The 24,695-nt window shown below is 36.2% G+C and overlaps 2 protein-coding genes across 6 annotated transcripts in view; one reads left to right on the top strand and one right to left on the bottom strand.

Moving 5' to 3' along the window:
- The window catches only part of CEBPZOS (CEBPZ opposite strand), a 39,117-nt gene extending 36,105 nt beyond the window's left edge, over positions 1-3,012 (top strand). For 4 of the 5 annotated variants that reach the window (XM_043918239.1, XM_043918237.1, XM_043918240.1 and 1 more), the window contains 3 exons: positions 709-753; positions 1,382-1,466; positions 2,723-3,012. In XM_043918239.1, coding sequence (XP_043774174.1) covers positions 709-753; positions 1,382-1,464 — 128 coding nt within the window. In that variant the 3' untranslated portion in view covers positions 1,465-1,466; positions 2,723-3,012. Of the gene's footprint in view, positions 1-708; positions 754-1,381; positions 1,467-2,722 lie in introns of those variants that run through there. The other variant, XM_043918236.1, reaches the window with a different exon arrangement.
- On the bottom strand, positions 1,267-24,695 carry CEBPZ (CCAAT enhancer binding protein zeta). The gene is made up of 16 exons (XM_043918222.1): positions 24,494-24,695; positions 20,746-22,235; positions 15,590-15,821; positions 14,655-14,844; positions 12,211-12,299; positions 10,139-10,192; positions 9,477-9,579; positions 9,299-9,367; positions 8,197-8,263; positions 6,898-6,998; positions 6,387-6,444; positions 5,890-6,077; positions 5,435-5,524; positions 2,407-2,468; positions 2,219-2,300; positions 1,267-1,642 (listed from the first exon to the last, which is right to left on the bottom strand). Exons 1-16 carry the CDS (start codon positions 24,647-24,649, stop codon positions 1,506-1,508), a joined length of 3,168 nt encoding a protein of 1,055 aa, XP_043774157.1. The 5' UTR covers positions 24,650-24,695; the 3' UTR covers positions 1,267-1,505.

Raw genomic sequence — 24,695 nt, 5'->3', positions numbered from 1 at the left:
ACACCTCATTGTTTGACAAGCTGAGAAAACAGGTGGCAGAGCTGAATTGTCAGGTAACCAGTTGCGCAGGTTAGAGAGTTCTTCCTCTTCTTCAGTGTTAGGCACTAAAAGCCTTTCTTACGCCACTGGCCATCACTGAAGGTGCTTTGATATTTTGTGGGGGAAATTTCATATTAAAGCCCTCAACTTCTGAAAATCAGGAAGTGCTACTTTCCCTTTCTCTAAAGCAGGGAATAGTAGTCAGGGTGGTGGCCATCTTTGAAACGTGTCATTTATCTTAAAGGACGTAAAGGTATAAAAGAAAACATACAAATGGTATTTAAAAGCAAACTAAGGTTTAAGGTCAATTTAAAAATTTGGTGTAGTACAGTCTTATTTCTAATTCTCTATCAAGGTAAAATGGCACCCATAAAACAGTTCATAAAATTACACAAGGGAATTTCACATTAACACTGAAAATCTGCTTTTAAAACACCATTTTGAAATAAATTACATCATATATATAGGTCAAATCTTAAAAAACTCCAAAATAACTATGGAAGACTACCTATAAAGTGCAGTTTTGACCCTATTTTAAAAAGATACAGTTTCTCTAATTTATAGGATTGCTATCTTACAGACCCTAAGGCTAGCACTAAATTATGGCTCCACGTGTTAATGCAGTGAATTTCTAATCATGCCTAATTTTAAGACTTTTTTTTTCATTAGATTTCAGGCATACAATGAGCAAAAAATTCCCCTTCATCTTAGAAGGTATGTTTTTCCTTAAGTAAAATTTGTGTGTACAAAGCAAGTTCTTCAGGTAACCTTTATAAATTATTTATGACCAATTAAGAGTTAAATCACTTTTTTTTAATGTCAGTTTCCAAAAATACTGTTCATCTCTATTTTCACTACTTTTGAAGAACACAGTGGAGAAAATTCTCATTGCAGTTACCCAATGAGTTAATCCCAGTGATGGGCTAGATTCTTAATTCTTCCAGTGGGTTCAGAACGTAGACTTTGGAATGAGACTTATCTGAGGGTGATGGGAATCAAATCACTGCTTAAAACTCACATCTGGTTTGCTACCTTCTTGGAGCTTTTTCTTTCTCCATCATGTAGAGATAATAATGCCCATCTCATGAATTGTTACAAGGGTTAAAAAAGATAATGTTATGTAATTACTTTGAACAGTATCTGGTATAAAGTAATGCTTAGTTAATAGTGTTCATTACAAGAATTAGTAGAGATTAGAGATGCTAGAGCTTACACACAACATATGTATCCTGTTGTCTTTTTCATTTTATTGTGCAGAAATAAGGGGGAAAAGCTTGATTTTTTTTTCTCAGTATAAATACTTTTACATGATTTTATAAATGACAGCTATTTTTATTTATAGTTTATTACAAATCCATTGAACACTCTGGAATGTATGGAATCAGAGAGCAAGATCAAGAAAAATGGCTGAGCAGTAAAAATTAAGAGTAAGTGGAATTTTACTTTGTAATTTATTTAGAAAACACTTATTTTCTTTGCCTTTTAATTTTTTGAGTGGTTTTTGGCCTCTTTCTGAAATTTTTCTTCCTCTTGATGATGCTTTTCACATCTCTGTTGTGTAACCAGTCATCACGTTCAGCCTCCCATCTAAGCTGTTTGAGACCTTTGAGGGGGGAGAAGAGAGATGAGCACACTGTAGATTCTTAGGGCCTCCAGAGAACATCCTGAGGGACAGGAGCTTCCAGTCTGCCATGGCCTACAGTCACTTCCCATCTGTTCCACAAACCCCTGCTTGTTCGTTGCTTTCCTTCTGTATTTATCATCAAAGATTTACTTACAAATAAACAACTAGGACAGGAAAGGAACAAATGCTCTAAAGATTTTCTTTTCCCCGAACACTTACGGGTGAAAGAAGAGCAGCCAGTTAACTATCAATATCAGAAATAATTAAAAGGTGTATAAAATATTTATAAAGTTACTTAGCAAATTTATACTATATAAAAATAGCCTGCCTCCATTTAAAAAAAAAGTAATTTTTGTAGGCTATAGTCTTTTTTGCTGTAGTGTACTTTTTAATGCCATATGCTCTGCAGACAGAAGTGAAAAAGTCATTCCTTCCAGTTTGTAAGGAATCATTTTTCCCTTCTAACTATCAAAAGGTCCTCCAAAAATATTTAGATCTTCAGAAATTGTAACTTAAGACTATTTTAAAACCTCAATAAAAATTCAAGTTACTTACTTGCATTATCTTTGTTAGCCATGGCATTCATGCCAATGTTATCAAACTTGTATCCCATATTTTCATCCAACAGGTGGCCAAACTTAAAAAGAAGAGTGGGGGAGTGGTGTCGGGCGGGGAGTAAATTTATTAGAGAACTTAAAAAACAACAGAACAGCTAAGTGCTTAAAACAATACATTAGTCTTACCTCTTCAGCAGATACAAATACGTTGGAGTCATCAAAGTCTCTCTTCTTTTTTTTTCTCGGTCCTAAAAAAAAGTATAAACCTACATTATTAAATTGTAAATCCAACAATTTTGTAGAAATAAGATCTTCAACATAGTTTTGTTAATATATATTTATTTGGCTTAAAACACACAGTTGTAATTATCTTCTATAAGCATCACTAGGCAGCTGGCATTTAAAGACAGAAAAATAACTTGAGTTAGTATACAGTATTTTTTTTTAAGTTAATATCCCAATAGAACTGTTCAGGTGACAATAGTGTCTTCTTGTCTTTCAGATTTGACCATCAATCAAAGTTTGCCCTATTTCAAAGTATCCGGCAAGATTAAAATTCTGAAATTGACACGGATGTATTTTAAATATTTAAGGTTAACTGTAAATTCTAATTAAGTCAGAGGTTTTGTTCCTTGGAGTAACTGTGAAGAAGTGATGGAGGGTTTGTTTATTGTGTTGTAACTAGAGTTTGTTTATTACTTGAAATAAAGCAGTTCTTTAAAAAAAACTCCCCTATAATTCTAAATATATAAACCTTTCAACACAGAAGAAATAATAAAACATTTTTAACATTTGTTACATTTTTTCATTTCCATTACAGTTTATTACAATCTACTGAATATATGGTACTCCGCTGTCCAATAGGACCTTGTTTCTCCTTATTTACCCCCCACTTCTTTCCTCTTTGGTAGCCACAAGTTTGTTTTCTATGTCTGTGAGTCTGTTTTTTAAATAAGTTATTAATATTTATTACATTTTAACTCACATTTAAAATAATTATCTAAAACTACATTAGCTACAAGTATTGCTTGTAATGGGTATTTTCACTTTACCTGAAACAGTATTCAAACTCTATTATCAATGTTTCTGGTACCACCAGAGCCGCTTAAAAATGCCTGGTGCCCATTTGCAGTCATATGCTCCCTTCATGGAAGGCTCCGCTTTTTCTGGCTCTTTCATATAAATGGGATCATGTGGGATGTGGTTTTCAGCCTCTTTTACTGAGTGTAACTTTTTTTTCCTGGCTGTGCTGCGTGGCTTGTGGTAGTTTCCCGAGCAGGGATTGAACCCAGGCCCCTGGTAGTGAAAGCCTGAGTCCTAACTCCTGGACCGCCAGGGCATTCCCAGCAAAACATTTTTGAGGCTTATTCACCTTATAGCATATATCAATATTTCACTCCATTTTATTGCTGAACATTATTATATGGGCTTCTTCTATTTTTTGCTTGTACATTCAACAGACATTTAGTTGTTCCTACTTTTTGGCTATTATGAATATTGCTGCTATGAACAGTCATGTACATGTCTTTGCATGGATATACCAGAACCATTTTTCATAAGTTTCTAGAGCATTTCATCTTCCAAGGTGAAATGTGTATTATTTCAGAATTGTGCATAATGCTATTTTTCTCCTAAGCTAAAATTTCCACTTGTAAACTATCAGGAAAGGTCTTGGTTTGCATTCATCCTACAGGGATATATCTAAAACTTTAATTAGCAAGTACTTCTGCTGAACTGCTTCCTTCAGGTTTATTCTTTTTTTTCTAAAGATTTGTTTATTCTTAAGAATAGCCAACATTAGCAAATGTAGGGTGAATTATTCCCCCACACTCGTCAATTCATCTGTTTGCTGCTTCTTTCCTTTTTAAATCCCTTTGTTTCTTTTTTAAAAAATCAATTCTGTCACATATCCTTTAATCTGTATCCAAAACTATTACCCACTGAGATTTGATGTCTTTTCAGGCTAATATCTTCTGAAATGGCACTTTATTAAAAATAAGGTCAATGAGAGAGCATCTTTTAATACAACAGGCTCAGTAGAATTTAAAGCAACATCTTTTCTGAGAGATTTTGAGGAAAACTGCCTTATGGGCATATGCTACTATTAAAAGTGTGACCTTTTATCAGTCAATGAAAGACAAAATTTGAATGGTAACATGTTATGATGTAAATATGCATCACGTAAATCTAAGAGAACTGTGATGTTAGCAGTATTTAAACTTTGTAGGCATCAATGTCTCTGAGGGACTACTACCCACCCAGAGTGATTGTTGATATTTACTGTCAAAAGTTTTGTATTATTTAATTTTAACAAAATATTGTCAAGTGTTTTAAACTTTGCAGGTCTATTTGTATTCATTAGCATTTATAGCTGACCCTTGAAAAATGTGTAGGTTAGGGGCACCAACCTCTGTGCAGCCAAAAACAGGAATATAACTTTACAGTCAGCCTTCCGCATCCTCAGATTCAACCAACTGAGGACCATGTAGTACTGCGGTATGTGTTTATTGGGGGGGAAGAAAAAAATCCCTGTACCAGCAGACCCATTCAGTTTAAACCCATGTTATTTAAGGATCAAATGTACCATGGTACTAGTAAGCAGAAATAAAGAGGCATTATAATCAAAGTTTTTTTTTTTTTTTAAAGGTAGGTGTGTGTGAATTCATCCACAAATTAAGGAATAAAATATTTGTATTTATTATAGTGCTTTCTACAATTTTATAAAAAAATATTATCACCTGATATATATATAGTGCTTTTTTCCTTTTATTAGTACCGTAGAAGTATTACACTAAAAGGCATAATCTGTTAGGATATACTTTAAAAAATACTAACAGAATAAATTAGCAGAAATAAAAACTCTCATTTTACATATTTTTGAGATCAGAATCATTTTGTCATGGCAGCTCTCATTAAAAAAAGAAAATGGCGTTAATAAAGAGCATGGGTTTTTAAATAGATGGATCAGATGGGAAGGTAAGAGCTGATAAAAGGAAAAATGCAACAGGTGTCTATGAAAATCCTGGGCTTACGTTATTAAAGGTTTAAACATTCATGAAAGAAAATAATTGGAGAATGTGAAAAACAACAATATATATTAAAAATTCATAAAACTTATTACCCAATAGAAAAGTTAATTTCCTAAAAATGATAATGAATGCTAGCTTTCACATTCAGTGCTTAGGTTTAAAAGAGACTAAATACATTTTCTTACCTTGAAATGACCCAGCAAAGTCAAAATCATTTGCACCTTTTCTCTTGTTTTTCTTATTATTGACTTTGAGTCTGACTTCATCATCAAGTTCTGTTACCAAAAACAAAAACATAAAAACCCTGTTGTTATTAAGCAATTTAAAAAAACTGCTGCAGAACTACTGTGATGAATATAGATTAACATTATTGCAAATTATCAATCCAGTATTTTTAAAAGGCAGTATAACATAACAGGTCAAGAGGAATAGCACAGACAGTCTCAATAGTGATTAAAATAGAAGTCCAAAACAGAACTCAGCTGCTTAAAAACCCAAAAACTTCAGTGTCAAGTGAGATGGGAAGATCTTTAAATTTCTGGCTGATTTAAGTATAAATCTGAATACGAGATAATATTAAAAAACCTTTTAAGAGAAAAACTAGCCTCTGATGAGGCAGAAAGTTTGTTTAAAGGTTTACCTGGAATGCCCTCATTCTCATCATCTAACACATCCATGAATGTTCCTCCATCTTCTTCAATTTCAGCGAATTCTTCATTCATACTTCCTAACGAAACTTCATCATCATCCAAATTATCAAGGTCGTCATCTTCTGAATCTTCATCTTCTGAGTCATCCTTAGCTCCTTTTGCTTTCTTCTTCATGTTGCTGAAGAGAAATAACAATTTGTAATGTAAATGAGGACTCTGTTTTCTAAAGTATGTTTTGATGACCAGCAGGATGTTAGGCTATTAACAGAATTCAAAGGAGAGCTACAGACATCTCAGAGCCTTTATTTAACATACTAACAAGCATTATAAAAGTCCAAAAATGAAAGTACTACATTTATTTCCCCAAATTCAATGTCTTTCTCCTATATACCACATAGTCCTATGCTCCACTATTCTGAAAGGCAGTAATTTGAGAATGCTGGGGAAAAAACAGTTTAAAAAAAAAATTTTAAGAAAAGCATATTACCCAGCGAAATCAAGGTCATCCGTTCCAGAGGTGAAGCAATTATCATCTTCAAATGTGTCTGCCAGAGAGCAATATACAAATTTTGAGATACAGCAAGAAATAACAAACTTGACACATCTTATACCAAAATCAACACATATGACTGTTGTTTGTGATAAGTAAACACCAAAATGATATACATCTGACACTGCAGGTATTTTATTAATCTACACAAACCTATGTACTATGCTGGCCTTCATTAAATCCCTAAACTAAATGTGTTCTGGTTAATTTTAGCTTCTTTCTACAGTTCTTTTATGCAATGAGGGAAAATGTCAAATAAAAGAGTATTTAGCAATTGCAGTCCTTTTTACTCCATTAGAACTGTTTTAAGTGCTTATTTTTAGTAGGTGTGATATAATATGCAACAAGTTAGCTCAATGTAAACTTTTCTAATTTCCCAATTTTTGCTTCAGTCTAAATTTCAATAAAAATTTTCAAGCTCTGTGGATTATAAAGGTAAACAAATTACCAATCATCTTTTCAAATTCCTCATCGTCCACATCTTCTATACTTTCTTCATCTTCATTCCGCTTTTGTTTCACTTTAACATTAGCAACTTTTTTATAATACCTAAAATAAAATGCATGTTATACATTGATATTTGATGATTTTATCAAAGGGCCTGTTCTACAATCATCAAAAGACTTACGGTCAATGCCACAAACAAGTGTAAAAGCTGTCAATTCAGCTGGCATATAAATGACTAAAATTTGTATTATAGAAAAAAGTTTTAAATTCGAAACAGTTGGAAACTTTTGAAATGTGAAGGATAATACATTTCAGTGATTTAGGCTTGGTTCTTCATAAAAACACCGTAAGTCATCTTAATTAAGTGGCACAGTAAAAGGTTGTTTTAGTATCAATGCTAAATGTGCACCATTTTATTCTAATGTTAGAAACTGGCTCTAAATAACCTCTAATCTCAATATTTTATCAGTTCAACCTATTCTTCTATCAGGTACAATGAAACTTAGCATTCTGCCGATGGGACCATACCCTCAAAATTCTTTACACAAAATGTTTTTAAAAAGCAAATCAAATCAAACCAAAGTAACCAATCACCCAGATTAGATAACAGTTCCTTTACTATTATTACACGGCATTAGTAGTAATACTCTTAATAGTAGATTTAGGACTCATCTCCACAGTGCAAAAGTCACTTCATTGGTGTGTGACTCTTTGCGAGCCTATGGATGTAGCCCTCCAGGCCCCTCTGTCCATGGGATTCTCTAGGCAAGAATACTGGAGCGGGTTGCCATGGCCTCCTTCAGGGGATCTTCCCGACCCAGGGATAGAACCCGTGTCTCTTACATCTCTGGTATTAGCAGGTTCTCTACCACTAGCACCACCTGGGAAGCCCTATCTCCAGAGTAGTGCAATCAATTTTGCTAATTCTACTTAGAGCCATGTTTTAGACAAATAACTTATGAGTTATTTATCATTATATTAGATTGGTACAGATTTAAGCCTCTAAGAAAACTATTATACTAAAAAAAAAGAAACTGAAGATTAAATTTCACAAGATTCTTAAAATTTATGCTAAATTGTTAAAAAACAAATCCTTCAAATTTATTTGTTTTAGTTTCATTTAGATATCTTAACATTTAGCAAACTGAACATTTTTAAACTCCCCTAACAAAAATGGATTGACATATCCTTCAATTTGTCCAAGACAGGCCTATGTTAACAAAGCATTTATGGAATCTAAAAATTTTAAATTTAACAGCTCTTCAAATGAACCAGTGAACCAGTATATTACATATATTACCTGTAGAAAAACACTTCATCTACTGGTATTTGGCTTTCTTCTTTTGCAAGGAACTCCTTACTGTTAACTATGAAAACAAGTTAAAAATTTTAAGTAATTCTTCTTATGTTCTTCAAGCTTTTAAGACTAAGTACAGAATATAAATCTAAAGTCTTAAAATGTAAGGAAGTTGGAAAGATGGCATCTTATAATGTGAAGAACAGTCTGGAAAAGTCTGCATGGAGGAAACCCAACATCTGAAATTTTATCGGCTACAATCATTTGTAACCAGCAGTGGATCACAGCGAAAGAGCAGGGTTCTCCTGTCCTCCCACTGCACCCGGGATCCAAACTTCCCAAGAGAAAAAAAAAATTCATCATCACTTACAGTGTTTCCTCATCAGCATAAAAATTTTCAGAATCATCTTGATTAAAAAGGGTATTTGGCTTCTCTAATTCCAACCCTAACTTTGGGTAAGTCTTTTTATGTCTCTGGACCTCTGTGAGATAAGTCAATTAAAATTAAATGATTTATAAGTTGTAACTGAATCTTAGACTCTGAACAAGAAGGAACTGGGATCTAGTATGTAAATAAATGTCTGCTGTGAATACAAAGAGAATTAGATGCATAAGATGAGTACTAAACACCTGTAGAAGTAAGTTTAAAATAACGTTCAGTGACAAAAATCTGTTGTAGCTATTCTGCCAAGCCCATATTAGAGAGCTTAAGATGGTGTGAACTGTAAAAGATAATTATATATGGGGGGTGGGGTTGGTGTCAGTGACAGAGCTATAGCTTTACCTATGGATGATACAAGAATGGCAAATTGTTAATTGTTAAAAGACTGGTGATGGTTACAGGGGTGGGGTGGGGTGGGCAGGGGGGAAGAATCCATCATACCACTAGTGTGTATACTCTGGATATGTTTGAAATGTTTTATAATTAAAAAGAAAAAAGGCCCAGTCACAGTAAACTTGAAAATATACACATTCTTTAACACAAAGATGGATAATATCTCTGATGTTTAGGTTTTATTCTGATAAGCAGAGCAAAGAATAACACAATCTGTGTGCTACTAACTTGCACTATTGTCAGTTTCAACTGTCCAGGCTTTATACTTACCAGCAAGACTACGAATATCCTTCATAAAATGTTTTCTTTTTGGCTGCATCACAACGCTGTCTGTGTTTTCTGAAATGTAAAATCAAGACAGTATAATGTAAAACCGAGTTATATATGCTCATGTTGTTTATTAAATATCAACAGTGAAAACTGAAAAGTTCATCAAATAGAAGTATACCTTTGCCTTTATGTGGCTTTGGATTTCGATATACAAATCGATCCAAGAACCTCATTAGTGTGAAATCCTGCAGTGGATCCCCCGAGTACTCAATATAATTTCCCTGAAAGATGAGGGGAGGGAATTAAGAACTTAACTTAAAATATATAAACACACACACACACAGAGAAGAAACAAGAAAAACACAAGTATCTACTACACTGCTTCAAAGGCACAAATGTGCAATAAAATACCCTTCAAACATCCTTCTCATGCACACTATTCTTTTCTTGAAGAAATTAAGCACACACTCATACATATTCTATAATGCACTGCTGATTTTGTGAAGAGGCAAACAGTATTAATACTGTAGGTTATCTAACCATTAACCAGGAATCAAATGCTGAGTGACAAACATGGCAAAAGGGAAAGGGGAGGGGAGCCTTTCTCCAGGAGCAATAAATAATCAGGATGTAATAAATAACTGTTGTGGTTCTATAATATCCACGTATTACCACTCATCTCAGAGTGGGAGCAATTATCTGTTGCTCTGTATCAAACAAGTCACTGCTCCTTTACAACAGCAGAAAAGCATACACAATTTTACCTAGCAGTCACTGACTACTTCAGACAGGATTACTTATTTTCTTTAATTTCTTGTCTTCTGTATATTTGAGACTTACCTGAAGAATAGTCTTTGCAAAAAGGGCCACAGAAGGATGAAAATGCTCAGATAGCTGGAAAGAAACATGTGAAATAAGGTCAACTCCTACCAAAACTGCAGGTTATTTAAGAAAATCCCCCAAACTGAAACTGAAGAGAATACATCAAAAGAGTGATTCTCAAAATCTGGTCTCAGGAACACTTTGTATACTTAAAAATCAAGGACCTCAAGAGCTTCTGTGATTTAAGTGGGACATATCTACTGATACTTAATAAGAAATTACAACAGAAAAAAATCTGAACACTTACAGTTCATTTAAAATTAATAAACCTATTACATATTAATATAAATAACAACATGTAGAATGAAAAGTAACTTTTTCAAAACAAATGAACATTAATGGTAAGAGTAGCATTATTTTACAACTTTGCAAATCTAACGTCTGGTTTAAAAGAAGACAGCAGATTCTCATATCTATTTCTGTATTCCATATTATTTTAGTTGAAGTGTGTTTAGGAAATTTGGCCTCACACAGATATATAGTTGGGAAAAAATGGGGGATTAACCAATAGTCTTTCACATAAATGTGGATTTTTTTCCTTTGATACTATACCAAAGATGAGCTGCAATATGGAGTCTAAAACCCTATCAACTTTTGGTATTTGCTACTTAAAATTAACTGGTCTAGAGTGAATGAATCTTTTATCCATGCTTGACTTATAACACTGTGCAGTGGTCATTTAAAAAATACTGATTTTGTGAATTATGCAATTGCTTCAAAATGCTGGTGACATTTAATTAAACATCACAAAAACCATAGTATCACCATGGATTTCATTAGAAAAGATACCAAGAAACTGTTAAGCTTAAGATGGTGGTTAGAGGAGTTCTAAAATTTTAACCAAGGCTTGAATTTCATCATTGACAACAGATACTGTCAGCTGTTTCATTTGACAACAGATACTGTCAGCTGTTTCATTTGAAGTAAAAGATTTACTTCATTCATTTTCAAGAAAATATCTCCCAAATACAAAAGTGTGAATGACCAGTCTGTCTGTTAGCCAGTCTTTCATGAAAAAAATAGCCAGCTGCATTTCCAACAACTATACAGGCACTTCTCCTTCAGATGTGAGAAAACTCTCATATTTAGGTACTTTGGGGTTAAGATAATAAAACCAACAATTTTCCTTGCTTCATCATACTTATGTGATACTGGCTTTCCCCCTCCCGTTCAAGTATATGGCAATGAAGAATATAATGGCCATGAGTACAGCTTGGTACTACTGTTTTTATTTCTGCTAAAGTCACCAGCAGTTTAGCCATCATTTAATTCCACCAGTGCACCATCAACAGTGACAAAGGCAAATAATATCTTGGTATCACTTTCAAAGTAGTTGTGACCTTTCAGATTCACTAACAAGGTGTCAGGGACCTGCAGGAGTCTGCATAGGAAGACACTTGTGTTAGCAAAACCCCAGGAAAAGGTTATTAGGAATGAGTTCCTCTTACACATTTATAAGCTAACTTTGCTTGCAAACAGTTCTACTACCACAAAATTTTTCAGAGATACCCAACTGCTGTAATATGGTCGCTAAGTTGTGTCCAACTCTGTGATCCCATGGACTGTAGCCCGTCACTCTCCTCTGTCCATGGAATCTTCCCAGCCCAGGGATCGGACCCACATCTCTTGCATTGGCAGGTGGGTTCACCACCAAGCCACCAGAGAAGCCTTGAGGTATCCAATGCATAAAGCAAAATGTATCCATTTTACAGAGCCATTATATACAATAGCATACTTGCAAAAAGCAATATTTATTTATAGCCATGAATATTATTATTTTGCACGCACATAAGATTTTCTACATGTGAATGCATAAGTGTGTAAATTTAATGTTTATTATAGGCAACAGAAATATGGGTTAAAAGGCATTACAGCCAGTTGACATACTTCAAATTGCTTTCTTATGCTGACTAATTTCTAAATAACTCCTCTATTTATCACTTACAAGAAAAATGGAAAAGAAACTATTAAATCCACGGGGGCAAACATATGGCACAGATGAATTAAGAGACAATTTGGAATTATTTTACCTTTTTGAGTTCCCAAAGACTCGTATTTTCAGCTCCACAGTACAAAGGGTTTCTACTGAATGGATCATATGTGTTTAACCGTTTGCCACCTGCAAACAAAAACAGAGTACTTCTCAAATGCTCTACTCCTAGCCCCAGAGGTCACTAACCCACCAGGATTAACGCTGTCACCAACAGCACTCTTTGTCAACTGGGCATCATACCTGGATCAAAAACTCCAAGTCCACCAGAACTGGTACCTACGGTAGCATCTGCTTTTGAATAAACCAGGCAGCATGTTTACCCCAACTACTAAAAGCTCCCCTTCCCATTTCTTTTAGGTCAATTAGATCCTAAGTGTTAAGATGACAAAGGACCTGAAGATGAAACAGGTCTAAATTCTTTTGGAACTTTAGAGTGCAGTGAATATTTGTCATTAAATTATGCCTCATGCCTGAAGTCAGTCTCACTTGGAACAGGTTTCATACTATCTTCTTCATGTTTTCAGCAACTCTGCATTACACAATTCACAACAAGGAACCTTTAGAACACAGAAGGAACTGTCTGCTTCACAATGTATATACTCGTCATCCTTAGGATTATTCCCAGGTTAGCCCTCCGATGGATTCTTTAAAACACAACTTTCCTGGTGGCTACCATACTTTTCTTGTACACTTTACGGGCTACCTAAGGTTCAGACAGGTGAACCACTCTGACCAAGAGTTCCAAAAGTTTGAAGAAATGGGTCTGGCAACTTTTTTAAATATGTATTTTAATTGAAGGATAATTACTTTACTATCTTGTGGTGGTTTTTGGTACACATCGACATAAATCAGCCATGGGTGCACATGTGTCCCCATGCACATGTGTTCATGCACATGCTGAACCCCCCTCCTACCTCCCTCCCAACCTCATCCCTCTGGGTTGTCCCAGAGCACTGGTTTTGAGTGCCCTGCTTCATGCATCAAACTTGCACTGGTCATCTATTTTACATATGGTAATATACATGTTTCAGTGCTATTCTCTCATATCATCCCACCCTCACCTTCTCCTACATAGTCCAAAAGACTGTTCTTTTGCTGCTTTGTATATAGGGTCATTGTTACCATCTTTCTAAATTCCATATATATGCGTTTATAATACACTGTATTGGTGTTTCTCTATCTGACTTATGTCACTCTGTATAATAGGCTCCAGTTTCATCCACCTCATTAGAACTGACTCAAATGTGTTCTTTTTTATAGCTGAGTAACACTCCACTGTTAATACTTCCTTACCCGTTCCTTTGCCGATGGACGTCTAGGTTGCTTCCATGTCCGAGCTGCTGTAAACAGCTGGCACCTTTCTTGAACCTCGAGGCTAGTGTTTTTCTTTTAGCCTTAAATGAAGAGTCTGCATTTCTACAATTTCTTTTGGCTCTAATATTCTATTAATAGATTCAATTCAGTTGATGTGTGTATGGAACTCCTAAGTTTCTATCTGAGTTGGCCAAAAGGTTCCTTCCACTTTTTCTGCAACATTGTATGGAAAAACTCAAAGGAACTTTTTGGCCAACCCAATATACCAAAAAGAGTTTTCAATTCTCAAACATTAAGGAACTACAGAGCATAAATATGATGCTCAAACAAAATAACCACAAGTTTTATACTTCATGTGTGTTAGTTGCTCAGTCGTGTCCGACTCTTTGCGACCCAATGGACTGTAGCCCGCCAGGCTCTTTTGTCCATGGGATTCTCCAAGCGAGAATACTGGAGTGGGTTGCCATTTCCTTCTCCAATTATACTTCATAATATATAACAAATACTTTTGTTTATAAGTCAAACTTTTGTATACACATGTGTTGTTTTCATATATGTTCCATGTAGGAAGCCTTTACATGTACAGATAAAGATCAAGAAACTAAACTCGTTCAAAGATATAAACTAACTACAGCTGAAGAAAAAGAGATCTATTGTGCATTTAACATGACCACAGTTTTCTCACTAAATCTTCACAACTCTAAAAGGTATCTGCTTTAATTTCTAAGATTTAAATTATTTAAAAATATGTACTTATTATCTGTGGTTTAGATGCTAAGTTGTGTCCGACTCCTGTAACCCTATGGACTGTAGTCTGCCAGGCTCCTCTTTCTGTGGGATTCTCCAGGCAAGAATACTAGGGTGGGTTGCCATTTCCTTTTCCAGGGGATCTCCCCAAACCAGGAATCAAACCTGGGTCTCCTGCATTGCAGGCAGATTCATTACTGAGTAAGCTACTTCTTATCTGTAGTACTGTTCATAAGTAAATCAATGATTTATTATGTTAAAAATTTTAGTTCTAAGATCCTATATGTACCTAGTGATGAGAGCTCCCATCTAAAAGAAAACAATATTGAGAACTTCTGAAGTGCATACTGTTAATTTCTATTAAGATCAAAGGGAAATTCAAAGATTCAAAAGAAAAATTTAAAGATTTTAGAAACTCACCTTTTAAATTATCAAAGTGCACCCACGAAGCAGACTCTACCTTTCTGGTTCCCACATGACTTTCAGACTCAGTTTCTTCCATCTCAGCTTTTTTCACGGTATCTGTTTCTGTTTCTTTATCTGCATCAGTGAATTTTTCTGCTTCTTCATCATCTGCTATGTCAATAAAATTTTCTTCCTCATCAGACTCCTTAAAAAAATGGTTTAATGAATCTGGTTTAATCAACTGGAAATCCATATTCAATTATCTGAGGTGGTTTTGAAGAACACTTGCTTATTGCAATTCTGATGAAACACGAAAGTTCCAAAAATGAAATTTAGATGAGAGGAGACCATATTCTTATTGCTAAATGGAATAAAGTTTTGAATCAAGAATCCATGAGACTTTGAAAGCATTCAGCCCTCAAATGAATTTTTGACTTGTTATAAATAAACAACCTATAAGGCAGGTGATATTACGTCCATTTCACAACTGAGGAGACTGGTTTAAGAGATCTACTAGTTCTAAATCCTCTATGCTGCTGTTGTTCAGTGGCTAAGTCTTGTCCAACTCTTCGCAACCCCACTGACTGCAGCATGCCAAGCTTCCCTGTCCTTCATTATCTCCCAGAGTTTGGTCAAACTCATGTCCATTGAGTCAGTGATGCGATCTAACCATCTTATCCTCTGTTGCCCCCTTCTCCTCCTGCCATCAATCTTTCACAGCATCACAGAATCCCACTTTATGGTAGTTTATTACCAGGAAAGGGTCAAGCAATATGCCCACCTAGTTAACTGCATACCAGTTAACTAAAATCCAGGTCAGTCTGATTCCAGGACTCACACTCTACATACTCCAGAGAACTGAGTATGTAATGTTACTGTCATCAAAGCAAAGAAAAATACCAAATATAGTTCAGAACCCACTTGATTTAAAAAGCAGTTGTAAAATATACCAGATGATCATCCAGTTGACTTCTTAAACCTGGTTTTGCTTTAAGGATCTCAGACACAAGATACAAAGCTCCACATATAAATGGTGGCATCTGTTCACAAGTGACTTGAAGTAACCTCTTCACAAAAGCCTTCACCCTCCGCAACACAATGTCAGCTTTCAGAGACTTGTAGACAAGGTTAAGAAACATGGCTTGCTTAGAACACAACATCAACCCCGGATCCAGCATCTTCCTGCAAAACAGAAACAAGATCACGTTTATTTATAAAACATCCCCAAACCCAGTGACTAATAAATATCCTTATCTTAGTTAGGGATAGAAACGGCAGCCCACTCCAGTATTCTTGCCTGGAAAATCCCATGAACAGAGGACACTGGTAGTCTACAGTTCATGGAGTTGCAAAGAGTCGGACATGACTGAGTGACTTCACTTTCACTTTCCCACTTATTTTAGAATAAGAGATCATTTCTGTCCTAAGAAGTAAGATGGAAGTGAATAACCAGAACAGAAAGAATGATGATATTACCAGAGGGAAAAAATCCACAGGAGCAGGAAACTTTTTTTGGGTTTCTTCTCTCTTTTCCAAGTGGTTTTCCATTCTCTAGACCAACAGGGTACATCCCTAACAGTATACTTTTCATACAGATACAGAACTGTTCATGGAAGGCTAATCCAAAACCAAACAATGAAAACTGTGAACTAGACCAGGGTTCTTATCCTTGCATCACTACCTACTAGCTGGGTGACCAGAGGCTGCCTCCACACTGTTCTGTGAAGACCATACATGCATAGTAGAAAACTGAATTGTGAGTCTCTCTAGTTGAATGTACTAACTGTATAAATCCTTCCTATACACACTATTACCTCTGCCCAGGATGCTCTTCTCCAACTGTCTGCACATCCATAGATTCCTTCATTATTCTTGGTCCCATGTTTATGTTCTTTATAGTTTAACACGTTTTGTTGCCTTTCTTTTCCCCCTCAAAGTCCAATGGAACAGGGACTGTGCCTGTTATTCACTGCTGTAACCCTAGTACCTTGCACTTAATAAGCACTCGAATGTTTGTTGAATGAACAAATGGTTCATGATGTGCTAAGTGGTTGTTCAATATATCTTGTAACCGCAGATGGCTCAGCGTCTCACTAGGAATACAATCCAATTTTGGACAACTCATTTTTGCCAGAAAACAAACACCTTCTTTATCCACAGCTGAAATCGAATGTGTAATTTCCAACTATTAATTTTACTACTGCCTTCTGATGCAACACAAGCAACGAGCAAAAATAAACTAGCAGAACCACATCAAACTAAAACACCTCTTCACAGCAAAGGAAACCATCAACAAATTGAAAGGGCAACCTATGGAATGGGAGGAAATATTTGCAAACCATGTATCTGATAAAGTAGTAGTATTAGTTGCTCAGTCGTGTCTAACTCTTTGAGACCCCATGGACTGCAGTCTGCCAGGCTCCTCTGTCTATGGGATTCTCCAGGCAAGAATACTGGAGTGGATTGCCATTCCAGACGATCTTCCCGACCCAGGGATCAAACCCTGGGCTCTGCATTGCAGGCACATTCTTTACCGTCTGAGCCACCAGGAAGATCCAATCTCTGATAAAGAGTTAATATAAAAAACACGTAAGGAACCTCATGTAATTTAACAGCAAAAATCTCCCAAGAAACCCAACTAAAAAATGGGCAAAGGATCTGAATAGACATTTTTCCAAAGAAGACATACAAATGGCCAAAAGGTACATGAAACAGGTGCTTAACACCACTAACCATCAGGGTAATCAAAACCACATTGAGATACCAACTCACACCCGTTAGGATGGCTATTATAAAAAAGGCAAGAGAGAACATTGAAAAGGACATGGAAAAAATGGAATCCATATACACTGGTGGTAGGAATATAAATTGGCACAACCATTATGGAAAGCCATAAGGCAGTTCCTCAACAAATTAAAAACAGAACTACCATATAACCCAGCAACTCCACTTCTGGGCATATCCCGAAGGAAATGAAATCAGTCTGTCAAGGGACATCTGCACTCCCATGTTCACTGTATTATTCACAACAGCTGAAGTATGGAAACAACCTGTGTGTGTGTGAGCAGATGAACGGATGAAGAAGATATGTTATATACACACAATGGATTATTATTCAGCCATGAGAAAGAAGGAAGTCCCACTTGTGACATGTATAAACCTGGAGAACATTATGCCTAGTGAAGTAAGTCAGAAAGATAACTACTCTGATTTCATGTATAAATAGAATCTTAAAAAAATAAAAAATAAAATTCATAGAAAACAGAGAACAGACTGGTAGTTGCCAGGGGTAGGGGGTGGGGAATAGGGAGATGTTGGCCAAAGGGTGCAAACTTCCAGCTTCATGGTGAATATTTAATGATACTGTACTGTAGACTTGAAATTTGCTGAGAATAGATCTTCAGCATTCTAACCCCTCCAAGGAGTAACTATGTAACTACATGAAGTAACGGAGGTGTTAAGGAACTTGAAGATGGTAAACATCACAATGTATACATGTATCAAATCTTCACTGTGTGCTTTAAACATATACAATTTTATGGGTCAATAAATTGATTAAAAACCCACAACAAAGTAACCTAATTATATTTTTACAGCCTTTCAAATACCTGACCCTTTACTATGGCTATTATTTGTCCTTATCTCCCCCACAGTTTCGGGAGGCTGCTGAACTATTATCTCATATAACTTTTAAATTCTCTTTCTATCCTGTTTGCTGAATCCTAGAGATGCTCCAATTGGTCTGGACCCCAGATATTAGGAAACCCAGAATAAACACAATCCTCCAGATATCCACTCCAAAAGCAGAATCATCACTTTTGTTCTAAGCACTGTTATTTTTTTTTACTAACACCAGAAATGAAAATATTTAACCTTGTGAAGCATATTTTCGTACTCTTCACCTATCTAGTTTTCCCCATTTTGCCAATTCCACAATTCTAGCACCTATTGGTGATATTCTGAGATAGTCAATGTTATTCAAGTAAGTTTTTACTTTTGGCTATACCACATGGCATGTGGGTACTTCCCTGACCAGGAATGGAACCTGGGGCCCCCTGAATAGAAGTGCAGAGTCCTGATCACTGGATCGCCTGAGAATTCCCCAAATAAACTTTGATATTCCACTTTTTTCTCATTTAAATTTTTCAACACTTCCATCCATTCTGCCACTCATTTTTAATAAGTTCCATTACACATCAACAGAAACATTTGAGAATTTAAAGGGATGTGTCTTCACCATTTGACAGAGAGTATGTTCCTGAAGTTTTTGATAAATTATGTTTTTGTAAACTAAATCATTTCTTCATTTCTTTTATCCCTCAATTAAGAGCAGGGAATTTTTATTTAAAGTATTTTTAATAAAATCAAGAGAAAATAAATACTTTAAAAAACCTTAAAAGGCCTTTGAAGTAATCCATCTGTGAGATCTCTTGGCAAGCAATAATTTGAAGAGTTTAAGAATGAACTCCTCAGACATGTTAGACCTCTGTGTTCAACACTGAGATGTTAAATGGATATTAGAAAAATAAGTTTTCCAATAGATTTCAAACTTTCCAGAAACTAGAAATTCTTATGACCCTCAAAAGTTGCTAAAGAACCTAACCCTGAAACCTCTACATTTTCAGCCTTGGAAGTCTTTCCAAACTAAAAATTAAGAATTTATTACTTTAAAATTTAAAAAAATTTTTCATTTCTGGCTGTGCCTCATGTCTTACAGGATCCTAATTCTCCAACCAGAGGTTGAATTTGGGCCATAGCAGTGAAAGTGCTGAGACCAAACCATTGGACCACCAGGGAATTAGGGCTAGAGTACTTAGACTCTTAAGAATTATGGAAAGAATTCTAAGATCTTTTTTAATGTATCAGCCCAATCAGTACCATGAAACACCGTGAACTCCAAGTCACTAGGCTGGATTTGCCACCTAAGTTGATCTCATGCTGTGTGTGTGACCTTGCACAAATTACTGCACCTCACAGACTAGAGAGCTCGTAAAAGGATTAAACTGAAGAAATCTAAGTGAGTAAGAATGATAGCAGCCAGCACTTATCAAAGCACTGAACTACGTGTTGGGCTGTGTTAGAAGCACAGCATACACTGGCGATTACAAGGGTTTACAAATACATTAACTCACTATGGCTGATTCATGCTGATGTGTGGCAGAAACCAACACTATCCTGTAAAGCGATTATCCTTCAATTAAAAAGTAAATAAATTAAAAAATACATTAACTCATTAATCTTATTAAAACTTCAGTTCTGTCATTGTTTAGCTGCGTAGCTGTGGGGAAGTTTCATAATCTTCATTAAAAACCCTATGAGGTAGGTGCTTTTCTTTTCATTTTACAGACAAATAAAAGCATAGTACAATGGGATCAATCATGTTTACCAATAGGGCTTTAATGAAAATTAAAGTAACTTGTCCTTTGGACAAACTATAGGACTCAAATCTAGGCTTAGATCTAAGATATTAACCACTATATTATGTTTCTTGCAAGCTGTATGTATGTAAAATTAAAAAATGAATTAGAAATAGTTTGTTGTACTTCAATAGTTCCCAAGTATACAAACTTCAAAATATCTGCCCTGAATGGGTGCACTGCAGGACAGTTGCAAATTCAGTAATTCTAGTACCAAAATCTTAATACTAATATTTTAAAAAATATTCCAAAACCACAAGGCTCCTCCTCAACCTTCCTAGGTAAAAACTTTGTTTACTGTTTGTCTTTCCCAACATGAATGAAAGTGTTTTAGAGGGAATTTTGTTCAGTGCTATATCCTGAGTTCTTGAATAGTACCCAGCATATAGTTGACACTCAAAAATTTCTTGATGAATGAACAAATGGCAGTGTGAAGGACAGGAGAAAAGAAATATAGGATCAAGGATGGGGACTTCTCAAAACAAAAAAATAATAAATGGCATATTCAAAGCATGTTAATATAGACGCCCAACAGGGAACTAAAGATTAAATGACTCAAAAGCTGGTGCAGAGCAAGTTACCGAGGGGTGCCAAAAACCCTATTTTCCTTCTACTGCCCCCCAGACAGGCAATGCAGTATATTATACCACATTATTTCTCATTCACGTATTACGATGCTAAGTACTTACCGATACAATGCTGCATAATATCGATCTGATATCGTCTGCTGAGAATTCATGACTTGGAATAGTAACATTAAAGCCTGCACACTGGTATTAAAATTCACAGCATGAAGCACTTTGAACAGCGTGTCAACCTGCTCCCTCACTTTGTCATCACCAGTCTCGGCGTAGGGGTATGCCCTATTCACTCCTGTTAAAAGGGCACTGAGCATTTTTGATTCAATATCTTTTTTCTTGATGCAAGTCCGAAAAAAACAAAAATAAAGAGTTATTAATTTGTTAGCTAGTTCACTTTCTTCATGAGAGAGGACCATTTGATTTAAAAAGCAAATTGCATAATACTGGGCTTTGGCGCTGATATTTGAGCGGAACAGCAGTCTCTCTACTTCACCACACACAACTCCTTTCATGTTGGGATGTTTACAAAGCAGTGTCTCCAACAGATGGGAGGCTTTGGTGGCTATTCTGTTCTGAGGATCTCCCAGTTTATTTACCACCTGCACAAGAAAGGCCTTTTCCTCCTCAGGTTTGTTACAAAGAAGCTCGTGAGCCACCATGAGGGCTCGAGTTTTGGTGGTTACTAATGAATCATGACTTAAAGTTTCTAAGACTTGCACAAATTCAGCCACTAAGTGCTTCAGCTGGTGTTCAAAATACCATACTATGAGTCTTCTGTCTCTGGAGTCCCTGTTGCCACTGGACAACTGCTCTAGTTTGTCGAAAGGATGCTGGCTGAAAACCCGTAGCTTTCGATTATCTGGCAAAAGGTCTGTAATAAGTAACTCTTTGAAAGTATCTAAAGCCATGAGGCACTGCTGTTTGCTGCCCTTCTTTTTAACAAGGTTCACGAGAGTTTCCACAAACTGGAGTGTGTGAATAGCATCATCCTGAATAAGAAGAATCATGGCTGCCATCCTGTCACCTAGAGTCCCTGATGATACAATCGCCTTCATCCAGGTAGAAGAGGCTCCCTTTTGGATATTCGTCTTATTTTTGAATAAATTGATTTCATGTTCATACAACTTCTGAGCCAAGGCTTTGTACTTAGACACAACATCCCGAGGCTGGGGTTCCAAACAATATTCATTGCTATACTCCAGATCATACCATTTGCCGCCAGACTTAAGTAACAATGTCTGTCTCTCAAAAAATTCAAAGATGTCCTGTTGCTTATCTTTCTTTGTTTTTGTTATGGCACTGTTGTTCTCATCAGAGTGCTGTTCTGGCCTCTTCTTATTTTTCACCTTACTTTCACTTTCTGCTGTCTTTTGCTTTTTACTATCTACTTTAGAAACTCTTGCTTCCTTCTTGCTGGACTCTTCTTTTTTAGCTGGTTGATCTTCTTCAATTAGGAAAGCTTTTGCGTACTTGGCCAAACTAAGATTCTGAATAAATGCTTCCAATTCACCTTGCTGAAGATCATCAATTGCTCCTTTTTTGCCTCCATCCACAACTTCCTCATTCTCATCCAAAGCAGCCAACATAAGATAATCTTGCTGCATAGAAACATATGAAAAGTTAAAAATAAATTACAAATCTAACAGTTTAATAAAAACTTCAAAATTTAATGATACTTATATTGCTGAAATCAATTATCCAAGAAACTTGAGTTATCATAGTATTGCCTGGGCTCCCTTTCACACCCAAAGTACTTGATGAAACAAAGATTTAAATGCAAAGGGAATTCTCTGGCAGTCCAGTGGTTAGGACTCTGTGCTTTCACTGCCTTGCGCCAAGGTTCAAACCCTGGTCAGGGAACTATGACCCTGCAGAGGTCAAGTGGCACAGCCAAAAAAAAAAAAAAAAATTTAAATGTGAAAAACAAAACCATAGAGTAACAGGAGAAAGCACAACATAAAAGAAGAAGAAGAAGAAGAAGAAAAAAAAAAAAAAACCAGGGTAGGGAAAAATTCTAAATATGACATAAAACTCAGGTCCCATATGGAAAAGAATGGATAAATTTACCATTCTCTCATACACACAAAACATATACAAAAATCAGAAGACAGATAAGTCGGAAAAAAACAGTAACTGGAAACTCATATCAAAGTAATCTGGCTTAATATTTAATATAAAAGTTCCTATGCATCAGTTAAGTGACAATCCAACAGAAAGATGTGCAAGTATATAAACAAATGGTTCACAGAAAAAAGAGGTTCTTTATTTTTTTTTTTTGAGGTTCTTTAAAAATATGAAAAGATACTTAACCTCACTCACATTTAAAGAAGTCCAAATTAAAATCACAATGATATATCCATTTTTAAACATGTCAGATAAGCATGTCAGATAAGATACTAACACAGGTGGTGCTGGGGAGCGGGTGAAGGAAAAAAAGCACTTTCCCATATGGTTGATGGAAGTTCTTTAAGGAAAGCAATTTGCCAACTTCAATCAAAATACCTGACATACATCCTTTGACTCAGCAGTTTCGTTTCTATAAATTTAGGTGTATATACATCCACTTACTAATGTGGGGAAAGATATACATATTCAAGGCTATTTACTGAAGCATTATTTAAAATAGCAAAAGACTGACAAATATCTGCAATAAATGGCTGGTTAGATAAATTAAGATGACGACTTATGCTGACATAAAACCAATGACAGAACTTTATATACTGATATGGAAGCATCTCTGAAACAGTGAGAAAAAGATCTAAAATAGTATAGATATGCTATACCTTTTGTGTAAAAAATAACAAATACAGTCGTGTGTGTATTTGTTTGAAAGATATAAAAGACACTAAAATGATTGCTTCCTGAAGGGGAAACTGCATGGCTGGAGATTAAAGTGGGAAAGACGACCTTTCATTATGCACTTCCTCCTTTAAAATGCAACCCAAGTACAGACCAAACTGTCATTCTGCTCAGGGAAACTGTGTTTCTCCTGCCTCTAATCGCTGACCCCACTCTGCCCCCTCCCACACTGCCCAGAAAGTCTACCCTTAAAACAATTAATACAAAGCCAAACTGTCACATATTTGCTCCAAATCTTCTAAAGGTTTCCCATAAAATGAAAGCCTAAGTCCACCCTGTTATGTCTCTAATCTCATTTCTTACCGCTCTTCTCTCACCTCACTTGACCTCAGCTGCACTATTTTACTGTTCCCGGGACAACAAAACCTCAACAAAACCCGGGCTCACTCCTTTCTTCCCTCCAGTTTTCTGCTCAAACACCTCAGCGCTGGATTCCCCAGTCACCTAGTTTAAAACTGTAACGCCCTTTCCCACTCATTATCCTCCCTCGTTTTAGCTTTCGTCATAGCTCTAATCACCGTCTGATATACTGTGTATTCCAAAGTTTGTTTACCGTTTCATTAATATGTAAATTCCAAGAGGGCAGAAAGATTCTCCAGCGTAAAGTGAGCAGGTGTGTGTGCTTAAGTTAAAATTCTAACACCAGTGAGATCGCAAACACGGATGTCAAGAGGTCGGAACGACAACAAACAGTCCTCTCCGACCTGATGGAGTGCCATTTATATACAGCGTCAATAAAAAGAGAAGATCACCTATATTTTAAGAAAAGACACGGCAAAAAAAAAGTTCAATTCTAAACTTTTTTCTTGCAATATTACGGGAAAGAAGTGCAGGACACACGCAGAGTACATTTAGAAGCTGGAGTCTGAGTCCGCGACGCCCTCCCGCTCCGCAGCCCGGGGGCTGCTTGGCCACTTGACCCACCACTCGCGGGGCAACTCCACTCGCGACCCCGCCACGCGCCTGTCTCCTTTCTTCGGAAGCCCGAGGCCATTACCTTGGTGCCTCCGAGCCGCAACACTTCCTGAAGGGAGAACGCATCCTCGGTTTCATCGTTATCATCCTCTTCGTCTTCGTCCGGATCTTCTAGCCCGTTCTCCGGGCCCCAGGGCCGCTTGGCATAGAACTCCAAAGGTTTCTCAGCTGCCGCCATAGCGAGCGAAGCACGCGCACAAGGCCCGTAGCTTTCTTCCGCTAGG

Source organism: Cervus elaphus, chromosome 11 (assembly GCF_910594005.1).
Source record: "Cervus elaphus chromosome 11, mCerEla1.1, whole genome shotgun sequence".
NCBI lineage: Eukaryota > Metazoa > Chordata > Mammalia > Artiodactyla > Cervidae > Cervus > Cervus elaphus.
The sequence above is the reverse complement of the archived record's forward strand: the minus strand, read 5'-3'. Positions and strand labels throughout refer to the sequence as shown.

Excerpts from the sequence above, each read along its gene's own strand:
- CEBPZ (XM_043918222.1), bottom strand. The coding sequence starts at position 24,649 with ATGGCGGCAGCTGAGAAACCTTTGGAGTTCTATGCCAAGCGGCCCTGG. Across the intron at positions 22,236-24,493 it reads TGCGGCTCGGAGGCACCAAG|CAAGATTATCTTATGTTGGC; the intron begins GTAATGGCCTCG and ends GTTTCTATGCAG. Across the intron at positions 2,301-2,406 it reads TATTTGTATCTGCTGAAGAG|TTTGGCCACCTGTTGGATGA; the intron begins GTAAGACTAATG and ends CTTCTTTTTAAG.